At 48.1% G+C, this 14,279-nt stretch overlaps 1 protein-coding gene across 1 annotated transcript in view; it reads left to right on the top strand.

Moving 5' to 3' along the window:
* Positions 1–14,279, top strand: part of TG (thyroglobulin) — a 302,611-nt gene that overhangs the window by 261,360 nt on the left and 26,972 nt on the right. Inside the window, exon 44 of the mRNA XM_060202376.1 lies at positions 10,980–11,161. Coding sequence (XP_060058359.1) covers positions 10,980–11,161 — 182 coding nt within the window. The remainder of the gene's footprint in view (positions 1–10,979; positions 11,162–14,279) is intronic.

The raw sequence follows: 14,279 nt of genomic DNA, 5'->3' as shown, positions 1-14,279 counted from the left end.
CCTTCCTCTTCTTCTTCTTCTTCCCCTCCTCCTCCTCTCTTCCTTCTTCCTTTTCTTTCTTTTTTTCTTTCACCAGAGCACTGCTCAGCTTTGGCTTATGGCGGTGTGGGTGATTGCACCTGGGACTTCAGAACCTCAGGCAAGAGAGTCTCTTTGCATAACCGTTATGCTGTCTACCCCTGCCCCATGTCTTCTTAGTTCTGTGTCCCCTCCTCTTCTTTTATTATTTTGTTGTTGTTGTAGATCTATTTTAAAATTAGTGACGCAATATAGATTTGCAAAATTATGGGACGACAGGTGTTAATTCCACACTGTTCCCACCACCAGAGTGCTGTGTCCCCATTCCCTCCATTGGAAACTGCAGTAGTTCTCCCATGGTCATGGATATGGATTGACTGTTATTTCTTTTTTTTTAAATATTTTATTTTATTTATTCTCTTTTGTTGCCCTTGTTGTTTTATTGTTGTAGTTATTATTGTTGTTGTTGTTGTTGGATAGGACAGAGAGAAATGGAGAGAGGAAGGGAAGACAGAGAGGAGGAGAGAAAGACAGACACCTGCAGACCTGCTTCACTGCCTGTGAAGCGACTCCCCTACAGGTGGGGAGCCGGGGTTCGAACTGGGATCCTTATGCGGGTCCTTGTGCTTTACGCCACCTGCGCTTAACCCGCTGCGCTACAGCCCGACTCCCCGGATTGACTGTCATTTCTATGACTATCATTCCTGATGGAAGTGGATTTCAAAGTCCTCTGGCCATTTTCTGCTAACATTTCTTCCCCTCTGGGAATCAGGACCAAAGATCTTTGTGGGGTGCAGAAGGTGGGAGTTCTGGCTTCTGTATTTACTTCTCCACAAGACATGAACATTGGTAGGTGGATTCCTACTCCCAGCCTGTTTCTATCTTTCCCTAGTGGGGCAGGGCTCTGGAGATAGGAGAGATATGAGATTCTAGGACACGTTGATGAGGTTGTCTGCCCAGGGAAGTAAGGATGAAATCATACTAGCATTTGTCAGTTGGCAGCTGAAAGGCAGTAAGATATAAAGCAGAGCAAAGTGTTTAATAAACTGGAACAGAAAAGTAGTTATAGAACAGATAAGGTGAGGGATCCTGAGGTGGAAGGAAGCTAGGAAGTCTATTTTACTGATGTTCCTAGAGGCCCATGACTTTAGTAAATTTTGCTTGAACAAAAACATGATAGTTCACGTGTAGGTGAACTAAAAATATTGTCTAGTAAGATGGTGTCAGAGTTGAGAATAGGACTAGGAATATGGACTAGGGCAGAGAGTAGCTCCCAAACTTGAAGAAAATAGGTACAATTAACTGTGTACCCCGTCTGTCTGACCCAGGCCTCATATAGATTCACAGTCAGCACAGGAGTCCATGGAACCTCTGAGTCCCTGACCCTTGGAGCTTGCTGTCCATGGTCACAGATGGGGACATTCTATTCTTCTTGAAGGGCCATGTTGTGCACATTTGAGAATGACAAATGCACAGAATTAACTAGATATAATGACTGTGAAAGATATGAGATACAGCAAGCCCTCAGGGAACACTGTGCTTAGGATCTTGGGAACTGAAACTTGAAATCAACCAGCATAAACGCGCGCACGCGCACACACACACACCACAGACACACAGACACACACACACACACATGATTCCTCTGATCACAGCATTCTTTTATTTAACAGGGATTAAACAGGGATTAGGATGTTTTTCATCACTGACACTATAAAGGAATGGCATTATTTGAGGACCTGCTATATTTGGGTTTGGAGGAAAAAGGTTCAGACTAGAGAGAGGTGTAGGCATCTTTCATCTGCAGGAGACTGCAGAAACAGAGCAGCATGGCACATACAAATATTTGTGGACAAATAAAAAGAGAAGCGACACAGGTGACGGATGGCAGCCTTCACATTTAAAACTGGACAACACAGGGATGGAGGGATCTAGCACTGTGGTTTATGGAACAAGGCTTTCATAGCTGAGACCCCAGAGTGCCAGGTTCAATTCTCGGCATTACCCTAAGCACGAGTTGAGCAATGCTCTGATCACTGTCATTAAAATATATATATATTTTTTAAAGTGGACAAAATCTCAGACTGGGTTCCTGTAATGAATCCTTTGAGGAGAAGGTGAGGGGAGGATCATAAAGACCAGGAGAAAGAAAACTGGCCTAGGAAGGTGAGCAGAGCTAGTTAGTGGATGTCTCAGAAGCCAGCTGTCACCAGTGGCCTGGGAGTGGGAACCCAGGTGTTGGGGGAGGAGGCTGACGGCTGCAAAGTGAAGAGAATGGACTCACTCCCTGAGACCAATTTGCTTGGCAGCACAGGCAGCAGTAAGAGTTGCCTTGGTCTTGTGGGAACCCAGTGAATGACTGAAGACTTTCCTTGGAGACCCGGATGCAAGCACTTAGATTTCTGTATGGGTGGGAATCACAGAGATCTTCAGACTGAAGGTCCTAGGAGAGAGGGAGTTTGTCCAGTGACGTCACTGAAACATGGAGGGATGGACCCTGGCACTGGGCAGCAAGGCCCTGGCCTCAGGAAAGGTGGCCCTTTGTCTAACAACAGAAGCAACTACAAAGATGCTTCCTGGGGGACACATTCTCTGAGGATGAGAGAGTGATGCTGGTGTGGAGAGAGGCTGGGGAAGCAGGAAGGGCACTGAGGGAGAGGTGACCAGTAAGACGCAGTGGCTAAGGGGGCCGGGCAGTGATACACTGGGTTAAGCACACATAGTACAAAGCTCAAGGACCTGCTCAAGGATCCCAGTTCAAGCCCCCGGCTCCCCACCTGCAGGGGCATCGCTTTATAAGCAGTGAAGCAGAGCTGCAGGTGTCTCTTTCTTTCCCCTTCTCTATCTTCCCCTTCTTTCTCAATTTCTCTCCATCCTATTGTCCTATCCTTTTTTATGATTCATTTTCTTAATTTCTTTTTTTTCATTAAAAAATTATCTATAAAAAATAAACACTGACAAGAACCATAGAATAAGAGGAGTACAACTCCACACAATTCCCACCACCAGAACTCTGTATCCCATCCCCTCCCCTGATAGCTTTCCTATTCTTTATCCCTCTGGGAGCGTGGACCCAGGGTCATTGTGGGGTGCAGAAGGTGTATTGGGGGATTAATGGTTTACAGTTGACAGAAAAACACAGTAGTTTGGATACGCATATCATTTCCCAGTTTTCCACATAACAGTCCAACCCCTACTAGGTTCTCTGCCATTATGTTCCAGGACCTGAACCCCCCACCCCACCTCAGAGTCTTTTACTTTGGTTCAATACACCAACTCCAATCCAAATTCTGTTTAGTGTTTTCCCTTCTGATCTTGTTTTTCAACTTCTGTCCATGAGTGAGATCATCCCATTGTCCTATTCTTTAAAAGATTGGAAAACGGGGGTCGGGCAGTAGCGCAGTGGGTTAAGCACACCTGGCACAAAGCACAAGGACTGGCATAAGGATCCCAGTTCGAGCCCCCGGCTCCCCACCTGTAGGGAAGTCGCTGTCTTTCTCTCCCCCTCTTTGTCTTCCCCTCCTCTCTCCATTTCTCTCTGTCCTATCCAACAACGACGACAATAATAACTACAACAATAAAACAACAAGGGCAACAAAAGGGAATAAATAAATAAATAAATATTTTTTAAAAAGAGGGAAACAATGGCTGCCTTGAATAGTGGATTCATAGTGCTAGCACCGAGCCCCAGCGATAACCCTGGAAGCAACAAAGAAGGAGGAGGAGGAGGGAGGAGGGAGGAGGGAGGAGGGAGGAGGGAGGAGGGAGGAGGGAGGAGGAGGAGGAGGAGGAGGAGGAGGGGCTAGAGGGCTCCTTAGTGGGGCCTCACTAAGCTGAAGCCACCAATTCAAGGACAAGCAGAAGCTGATCTGCTCTGCCACAAACACATCCACAAACTGGCCTTAAGTAGCCCTTCTCCTGGGCCCTTCTCAAAGCAAAAGCAGGTTGAGGTCGAGGCAGCTACCACCTAACTCTAGCTCTGCTACCCATGTCCACCCCTCTGGTGTCCGGGTTCCTCCTCACCCAGAAGTCCATGTCTCGGCCTTTGTCTTCTCCTGTCTTGGCTCTACTGCCCTCCGTGAAGCCCGAGGCCCACACCAATGTTCTACATCACAGTATTTGGCCTTCGCCAGCCAATGCCCTTGACTCTGTCTGTTCTATTAGTCTTAGTTGAGCACCCAGCCTTGCTGAACTTTCTGTTTCAAAGATGTACAGTGTCTCAGCAGACCCCTAGCCCAACCAGATGTCCCACAAGGTAGAGAGAGTCCGTAGTATCCCACTTCGTGTCCTCAGTGCCCAGAGCTTCCAACTTGTAAGTACAGCTTGTAAGCAGCTAGCTAATTGAAGATGCATTTATTTTTTAATAGTTTACTAACCAGAGGTGAGAGAGACACAATGTGCATGCCACAGTGATCATTCATAGGAGTCTGGATCCCAGCATCACTCCCAGACAGAGTAATCACAGACAAAATTTATTGATGATTGATTGACGAGTCCCTTGAGGTCCTGCACTACAGATGGAGGAATATTGAGACTCTTAGATCTTTTAATTTTCTTATTATCCTTATTTATCAGCTAGAGGCAGCCAGAAATTGAGAAGAGGGAGATAGAGAGGTGGAGAGAGAGAGAGAGACCTGCGGCACTGCTTCACCACTTGCAAAGCTTCCCCTGAGGGTGGGGACGGGGGACTTGAACCCAGCCCGGGTCTTTGTGCATCATAACATGTGTACTCAACGTGGTGCTCCACCATCTGTCCCCGAAAGTTGAGATTCCTAGGTGCTAGAGTCTTGACGCAGTCTGCTAGAGCCAAGTCAGAATTTCCTTCCTTCCTTCCTTCCTTCCTTCCTTCCTTCCTTCCTTCCTTCCTTCCTTCCTTCCTTCCTTCCTTCCTTTCCTTCTTTCGTTCTTTTCTCCCCCCCCCCTTCTTATTTGATAAAACAGAAATGGAAAGGGAAGGGAGACATTTTTCCCTCTACCATCTCTGAATACTTCCGAGAGGCCTTGACTATTCCTGAGGACACATTGGAAGCTGTCCTTTAGAAACCCACAATTCTCCACTGCTCTGACCCCTCTTCCCCCCGCCCCTCACAGAGCTCCTTCTGGGTAGGCCAGGCCTGTAATTACAGCTTATGGAGTCTGAGCCTGCAGTCACGTGAGGGCTACTCCCCTGCTGCCTCCCTAATTAAAACAGCAATGGCATCTGTGCTGTGGTCCTGCCAAGAGTGAGGAGATGAGGGTCTTGCTGAATACAAGCGTCTCCACATTCCTACGTGCCTGGGGAGGCTCCACCCACACCCCATGGTCTCTGGATTGCTGAGAGGCTGACAAGGCCTTGCTCCAGCTCCTCTCAGTGACTCAGATCCACAAGCTCATGGAAACAGAAGCCAGACCTCTCCTTCCAGCTCCCTAGCCTGGAAGTTACTTGAGCACTTTTACCTCAGAGAGGCTTCCTGTATCAGTGCCCTCAGTTTGGCCCCTGGGACTCCTAAAAGCTACCTCACCATGCAGAGCATTTCTCTAGAACCCAAAAAAGAAGTTCTTTTTTTCTTTCTTTCTTTTTTTTTTTTTTAAAGACAAAGTCAATAAATGTTTAGCAGGGAAGGTTTCTAAAGTGTCTGGATCTATATCCAATGGGATAAGCATGGCTCAGACCTTTCTGTGGGACTTGGGATTCCCTGGTTGATCTGAATTGACTGCAGAGTTGAGTTTGCAAATTTCAAGCAACAATCACAGCTGAGCTTGTGTGTGGTACCTTGGTGGTACCATCTCATTGAGCCCCCTGAGAATACTTTGAGGAGCCAGGCAGTGGTGCTCCTGGTTAAGCACTCACATTACAGTGTGCAAAGATCCAGGTTCAAGCCTCATGTTTCTATCTGCAGGGGGAATTTTCATGAGTGGTGAAGCAGGTCTGCAGGTGTCTCTCTGTCTCTCCCCTTCAGATATGAGAATAGCTGTTCCCGCCCTTTTTTGTGGGCCATTGGTCTGTGTGATAGTTTTCCATCGCTTCACTTTGAGTCTTTTGTTTGTCTTGTTGAGTTATCTTTTCCTCCCATCTCAGTTTCACTCTGTCTCTATCTAAGAGTAAATAAAAAAAATTTTTTTTAAGAATCTTTTGAAGATAATTATATTCCTGTGTCCATTCTCCAAACAAGGAAACAAAGACACAGAGAGATTAAGGTACCTTTCCACAGTCACACTAGCATCCAACTCAGATCCTTCCAGCTCTGCTACCTGAACCCAAGAGCTTTAACTTGTGGCCTTTAGTCTGTATTTCTGCAAAAGTCAGTGCATCCCCGACTCACTCGGCCAACGCGAGTACCTCTTAGATGCCCAGCACCACATTCGACCTGCCTGCTGCCTTTGCCATGTTGTTGCCTTGTGGTGGCAGGCAAGCACACCAGCATTCACAGTTACCCAGCTTCAGAATCCGAAAGGGAGCCTGCCTGGGTAGAGGTGAATTAGAGTCACCACTCCCAGGACTTGGTGCACAGAATGTGCTCAGTCCTCCCCCACGCCTTGCACTGGACTATAGCAGCTCTTCTTCTGTGTGCTCTTACATTTCTGCTTACCGGTCCTAAAGGACAGAGAGGGTCAAGGACTGATTGAAGGTCCTGAAACTACAGAGGGCGATTCTGTTGGGCTCCCAGATAACTTGACTCCAGGATCTGCTTTCCCAGTCCAGTTCATGGAGGAGGCAGGCTGCTCTGATCCAGACAGGGACACTCTGAGCAGCTTGATCTGCCGGGACACCCCTTGTGACATCACCACCACAGTCTCATGATCAACATGTTTATTTCACTTTATTTATTTATTTATTTATTTATTTATTTATTTATTTGTTACCAGGGTAATTGCCAGGGCTTGATCCCTGTGTGCCTTTCCCTCCCTCCCTCCCTCCCTCCCTCCCTCGATTCCTTGCTTTCCTGTTTCCTCTCTCCTTCTCCTCCTTTTTCCCTCCCTTCCTCCCTTCCTTCCTTCCTTCCTTCCTTCCTTTTCTTTTTTTTATTTGTTTATTTTCCCTTTTGTTGCTCTTGTTTTTCATTGTTGTTGTAGTTATTATTGTTGCTGCTATTAATGTCATTGTTGGATAGGACAGAGAGAAATGGAGAGAGGAGGGGAAGACAGAGAGGGGGAGAGAAAGACAGACACCTGCAGACCTGCTTCACTGCCTGTGAAGCGACTCCCCTGCAGGTGGGGAGCCAGGGGCTCGAACCAGGATCCTTACGGTGGTCCCTGCACTTTGCGCCACATGCACTTAACCAGTTGTTACCACCAGACTCCCCCTTCCTCCCTTCCTTCCTTCCTTCCTTCCTCCCTCCCTTCCTTCCTCCCTTCCTTCGTTCCTCCCTTCCTTCCTTCCTCCCTTCCTTCGTTCCTCCCTTCCTTCCTTCCTCCCTTCCTTCATTCCTCCCTTCCTTCCTTCCTTTCTTCCTTCGTTCCTTCCTTCTCTCTCTCTTTCTTCCTTTTTTTCACGGAGGGTTACAGGGTGAGAAGCCGAGAGCAAGACAGAGCAGAGGATATACCCAGAGTACAGCTCTACCACATTTAAAACTTCCCTCCTGCAAGGCTGGAGGCTTGGACCTGAGACCTCCCTCACCTATGGCAAGGTGTGTGCTCTACCAGGTATGGACACCCACCCAGCCCACCAGAACCTACATTATCACAGGGTTCCCAGGCTACTTGAATATACATTTAGCCCCTGGTCCCCACCTGTAGGAGGAAGCTTCACAAGTGGTGAAGCAGGGCTGCAGATGTCTCTCTATCTCTATCTCCCCTTCCCCTCTCAATTTTTCTGTTTTTACTTTTTGTCCCCAAGGTTATTGCTGGGGCTTGGTGCCTACACTACAAATCCACTGCTCCTGGAAGCTATTTTTTTCTCTCTCTTTTTTTTTGCCTATTGTTGTTGTTATTATTATTGTTGTCATTGTTGTCATCGTTGTTGGGTAGGACAGAGAGAAATGGAGAGAGGAGGAGAATACAGAGAGAGGGGAGAGAAAGAAAGACATCTGCAGACCTGCTTGTGAAGCTTGTGAAGTGATTCCCCTGCAGGTGGGGAGCCGGGGGCTTGAGCTGGCAATCTTAAACAGGTCTTTGCACTTTATGTCACCTGAGCTTAGCCCACCACTACCACCTGACCCCCTTCCCTCTCAATTTCTGTCTCTATCCAATAATAAATAAAATTAGATAAATATAAAAATAAAAGAAATATACATTGAAGTTCGGGCTTGGTCTGGCCCAACAGTTGTCTTCCATCCAAGTTAGGGGGTGTGGAGACAGAAAGGGCAGGAAGGACCGACCGTCAAGGCTCTTAAGCATAGAGTATGTTACAGGAAGTACATTACAGGAAGTATGTTACAGGAAGCCCACGCACACTGAGACCATGTCAGCAACATAGTTCCCAGTTCAGCTACAGAAATCCTGGCTCTAGCGGTACATAGCTGAGGTTCTGAGGGCAGTGGTTGCTGGACCAGACAAAACTGGGTTTTCTTCTCACCTCTGCCATTAGCTGAGTGACTCTGAGGACAGCACTCACCCTCTCGGAGCCAGCTTCCTTGTCCATGAAACCTGTCACCTAGCGCTGGTGAGGATGAACTCGGAGAACATTTACATTGGGCTCAGCATCACCTTGAACATCTAAGCTCGGGCATGCAGGACCATACGGAAAGCATGAATTTTTAAAAAAAATTTATTTTTTTCCCTTTTGTTGCCCTTGTTGTTGTTGTAGCTATTATTGTTGTTGTTATTGATGTTATCATTGTTAGATAGGACAAAGAGAAATGGAGAGAGGAGGGGAAGACAGAGAGGGGGAGAGAAAGACAGACATCTGCAGACCTGCTTCATCGCCTGTGAAGGGACTCCCCTGCAGGAGGGGAGCTGGGGGCTTGACCCAGGATCCTTATGCTGGTCCCTGCGCTTCACACCACATGCACTTAACCCACTGTGCTGCCGCCTGACTCCCAGAAAGCATGAATATTGTTAAACAGCAGACTCGGTCTGTGTCTGCATCTTACACACAAGGGAAAAGTTCTCTGAGAGGGAAAGTTTCTCCCTTGAGTGTGTGTGATTGTCAGCAACTAGACCCGAGCTGCCTGGATCTGATTGTGGACACCTTATATGAGGGAAAAAGGCAGATTAACCCACCACCTCCCACTCCAATGGCAAGGCAGCCTATGGAGACCTAATTCAGCCCTGTGGGATTTTCATCTTATATGCTACCAGCCTCCCAAAAGTGACCCTCCTCCCACTTCTGCTCTGGTTCTGGGGTTGGATGCCTCAAGAGGGTAATGGAAGGCAGGGGTGGTGGGACAGGCCTTGTGGGGATAATTGTGAAAGCATGGTAAGAGCATAGGGAAACTCCAATCATAAAGATGGAGGTCTGAAAAGATATCCCACCTGTCAGTCTCTCCCTTTCAGGGGTCGAACATGGAGGAGAAAAGCTTTCCTGCCTCAGTTTTCCCTTGTCAGTCTCCTAAGCACCACAAGAACCTACACCCCCTAACACTTAACTCATTTCCTTGTTATAAACCAAATGGTTTTCCTGCTTAAAGTTCACTATGATTCACCTGCTTTGATCACACATACTCTATATGTCAACATTCTGCCTTGACCAAAAGGCTCTCCTTTCTAGTTCCTTAATCCCCTCCTCCACCTTGATCTAACTCCTCTGTCTTATCTCTCTGCCTTCAAGGCTCCTCTCTGTCTGCTTCTCCCTTGCCACTAATCATTCTGGAACTCCCCTCTACCACTGTCAATTCTCCTCATTCCTTAGAACCTTCACCATGGGGGTTCTCACCTTCAGAACCCATCATTATCATCACATGTGAAAAATGTCCTTTGTTCCCTTCTGCTACTTAAATCTTGCCTTCTGTACAATAAACGGATCATTTGAAACCAAATGGTCTCCTGGTCTTTTCCTGTTGTTAGCCACTAGAATTAGCACGAGAGGCCAGTACTGACTTACTTCTGCTGCGAGGGCCCCCCACACGAGTACCAGCAAGGCCTGTTTCTTCACATTAGACTGTATGGACATGCAAGACAGACTTCTGCTGTTTGTGTATCTTCCCTGGCTGGCTCTACTCCTAGCCCAAAGATCGTGCCTGCAGCACTCAGCTTCTCTCACATGCTGGAGGGCACCCAGGTCACTGTTCTCTTCACAGTCATTGAAGGGTATCATTCTTATGAACAACTAAGAGGGTGCTGGGTGATGGCACACCTGGCTGAGTACACATGCTACTATGTGCAAAGATGTGGTTTCAAGCCCTGGCCCCCACCTGCAGGGCCCACAAGTGGTGAAGCACGGCTGCAGGTGTCTCTCTGTCTCCCCTTTCCTCTCAATTTCTGGCTATTTCTATCCAGTAACTAAAGATAATAAAAAATGTAAAAGAAATAAAATATATGGTAAGAGTCATGAGTATGAATGTTAGTTATAAATGTTTCTGTCAGTCCTGTGTTTGTGTTCTGTATAAAATAACTTTTGGGGGAACAAGCAATGGTGTACCTGCTTAAGCACTCACACTGTAGTGCATAAGGACCCGGGTTCAAGCCCCCGACCCCTACCTGCAGGAGGGAAGCTTCACAAGTGGTGAAGCAAGGCTGTAGGCAACTCTCTGTCTCTCCCTCTCTATCTCCCATTCCCCTCTCAATTTTTGTCTCTATACAATGACCTGGCATAGATATCCCAGTTCAAGTCCCCAGAAATGGAGAGAGGAGGGGAAGACAGAGAGAGGGGAGAGAAATAAAGACAACTGCAGACCTGCTTCACTGCTTGGGAAGCATCCATCCTGCAGGTGGGAAGCCGGGGACTTGAACCCAGGTCCTTGCATTTAACTGGGTGTGCCATCGCCCTCCCCACCCACCCCCACCCCCAAAAGAAATTCTAGGGTCGAAGTTTCAGGGACAATGACTGGGTCCCTTCTGAATCATACTAGGGAGAGTTTCATATCTTTTGTGTTTCTCTTAAGCAATTTGAGGAAAGCCAAGGCCGGACCAGTAGCAAAACAGCATTTTACCAGGCTCTGCAGAATTCACTGGGTGGCGAGGATGCTGACTCTGGAGTTCTGGCTGCTGCTACTTGGTATTACTCCCTGGAGCACTCCACAGACGACTACGCCTCCTTCTCCAGGGCCCTAGAGAACGCCACCCGGTAAGCTGTGCTTTTCCTGCTGCTGCCCGGAGGGCTGGCCAAGGTGACAGCTCAGGTTCTGAATGAGAATCCAAGACCTGCCTTTCTCTGTCCTCTGCACCAGCCACTCTGTGGACAGCACGGGTGCTACCTGGCAGTGTGAGGCACGAAAGATGAGCCAAGTGCTTGCCGTTGAAGCGCTTGCCCCTATTTGCTTGGTCACCGAGAGGCTGGAACTCATTACACTCTCTGCCAAGAAGCAGCCACTCGACAGATGTGCAGACAGAGCCCAGTGGCCCCAGCAGAGTGAGCTTCCATGCTCCCTGGACAGCAAGCTCTACTGTGACTTCTGGGAGAAGCATCGGGAGTGCTCAAGGGCAAGATGACACAGGGCCACAGGCACCAGTATTTCTCAAAGCTCTTGCCAGTGATTCCATTAAGTGACTAGAGTTCACCTTGGGGGCAGGGAGAGAGTTAATGGATATGCAAATGTGTGTTTATGGCCTCCAGGGTTTTGCTAGGGCTTGGTGGTGCCAGCACTATGAAGCCATGGTCCCGGAAGCCTTTGTTCCCATTTTATTGGAAAGGATAGAGAGAAATTGAAGGGGGGGGGGTGCAGAGAAGAGGAGAGAAAGATAGGCACCTGCTGACCCACTTCTCCTCTTGTGAAGTCTCCTCCCTGCAGGTGGGGAGTTGGGGCTCGAACAGGGATTCTGGTGCTTTGTACCATGTGCATGGAACCCGGTGCACCACCACCTACCCCTTCCACCCCAAAAGACTTTCATGCCTGAAGCTTGAAAGTCCGTTTTAATTTCCAAGACCATGTTAAGCCAGAGCTGAGCCTTGCTCTAGTTAATAATGGTGCTGATGTTCCCCCAACACATGGAAAATAGTCATTAGGGAGAGAAAGTTTGGATGACTAAGGCCACATCCCAACCTGAAGTAACCCCAGTGTTTCTGGTCCCCCCTTTTCCAGATTCTTCACTCACTATTGATATGTCCTCTCCGGCTTAGGCATTCTCCCCAACCCTGCTGGGCCCAGCACAGCTTCTGGGGTCTCTATTGAATGTCCGTTTCTCTCTCAGTACCGTCTCCGGGCTCATGGCAGTCATCCATGCCAGGGTGTCAGCTCACTTGTGTCAAGAACCCCGCTTTAGGGTGGGGGAAATAGCATAATGGTTATGTAAACAGACTCTCCTGCCTGAGGCTCCAAAGTCCCTGGTTCAGTCCCCCACACCACCATAAACCAGAGCTGAGCAGTGCTCTGGTGTTTCTCTCTCTCTGTCTCTCTGCATCTCTCTCAAATATAAAATATTTTAAAAACAACAACCACCATGCTTTATGTGAGTGTAGACCAAGTACTCAAGAAGTGAGTTTTCCATTAAAAGTCATATTCAAGAAATCACCGGCATTCTTCCTGTCTGTGTCTTTAGAGCCCCCTGGGGCTGCGACCACAGTGGTGACCCCCAGGTAGCATGGCCCTTGCAGACCCTTGCTGTACAGGTTCTGCTTCACTGGCAGGACCCCCTCTTCCTCCAGGAGGTCCCTGTTGCTCTTGCTCTTTGTCCCTGGGAACAGAAGTGTCACGACTCAGTGGCCTCTGCTGAACTCGATGTTGCCAGCAGGGCATTGAGACTCATGGCCCTGCATGGTCTTTCCACCCAAGAGTTTATGGTTTCTAATCTCAGAGTCTAGTTCAGAATAAAACTCTGTACTGCCCACTAGGATCCTGAGAGCCAGAAAGGCTTTAATTTTCTTGTAACAGAGAACTTAGCTTTTAACCTAATGGCCAACTGCTATTTCTAGAAATCGAGCCCCAAAGACACCCTAAGAACTCACAGATGTCCTCAAACCCCAGAACCAAAGTGGAACTGACCATATGATCTGTGTTGTAGGAAGATCTCAGGGCAAACCTTCAGAAAGCCTGTGAATTTGCCCAACTTGGTCTCTATAACTAACTGGCTTGGAGAGGAAAAAGTTATGGGATAGCAGGTATCCAAAGAAGGCTTCATGGTGGAGGCAGACTCCAGAATTCTCTCAGCTGAGGTCTTTGTGTCCTCCCAGATTCCAGTTAGCATAATGATTATGCAAAGAGACTCTCATGCCTCTGGCTCCTAGGTGTTTTGTTTTTTTTTTTCCCCCAGAATGGCCAACACTTGACTCTTCTGGTTACCTTCCACAGCTGTCTTCTTACCACTCTTCAAGGGTTTACTATGTGGCCCCAACCCTTTGACTCCCTTCCTATAAACACTTGAGCTGCGGGACAGACTCACCCAAGGTGCTGACTTCAAGAGACAGGAAAGGGGTGTGGGTGACCCTCCCCGCTGAGAGATGTTTTTGAGAACTTTCAGTCTCAGCGGTTTCTGAAATCTTTGCAGGGGGAAGACCCCGGGCTTGGTCTCTCAGATGCAGAGATGGCCATGCTGTAGGCTCCAAGCTCCTCCTGGGACCTGAGACCATTTGAGGCCTGCATCTGCACAGGCTCACTTCTCTGTAGCATTTGCAGAGACCACACACAGGTGCCTGATGCCACCCCTAGGAGCCCTGGGTTAAGCTTCTTCACCTCATGGTCTGACCCCTCAAGGAGGAGCAAGTGGGAAGCTTTGGATGTTGGAAGCAAGGCTCACAATCCCTCCCTCCCTACTGATGTTTTGGATAGGATTCTCTTTAAATTTTTTTTCTCTTTTATTTATTTCCTTTTTGTTGCCCATGTTGTTTTTATTGTTGTTGTAGTAGTTGTTGTTGATGTCCTTGTTGTTGGATAGGACAGAGAGAAATGGAGAGAGGAGGGGAAGACAGAGAGGGGAGAGAAAGATAGACACCTGCAGACCTGCTTCACTGCCTGTGAAGCGACTCCCCTGTAGGTGGGAGGCCAGGGGCTCGAACTGGAATCCTCATGCCAGTCCTTGTGCTTTGCACCACGTGCTTAACCCACTGCACTACCGCCCGACTCCCTTGGAGAGGATTCTTAATTGCTGTAGGGAGCTGCCTTGTGCATTGAGCCTTGCTGAGCAGCTCGGCTGGACCCAATGGCAATCTCTAGATATACACGGCTGTGATAGCCAAAAATGCCAGCCCTAAACACTACCAAATGTCCCCTGGGGGTGGGGTGTTCACTCTGCTAGTCTGAAGACATTCT

Source organism: Erinaceus europaeus, chromosome 1 (assembly GCF_950295315.1).
Source record: "Erinaceus europaeus chromosome 1, mEriEur2.1, whole genome shotgun sequence".
In the NCBI taxonomy this organism is placed as follows: domain Eukaryota; kingdom Metazoa; phylum Chordata; class Mammalia; order Eulipotyphla; family Erinaceidae; genus Erinaceus; species Erinaceus europaeus.
This window is presented reverse-complemented; position numbering and strand designations above follow the sequence as displayed.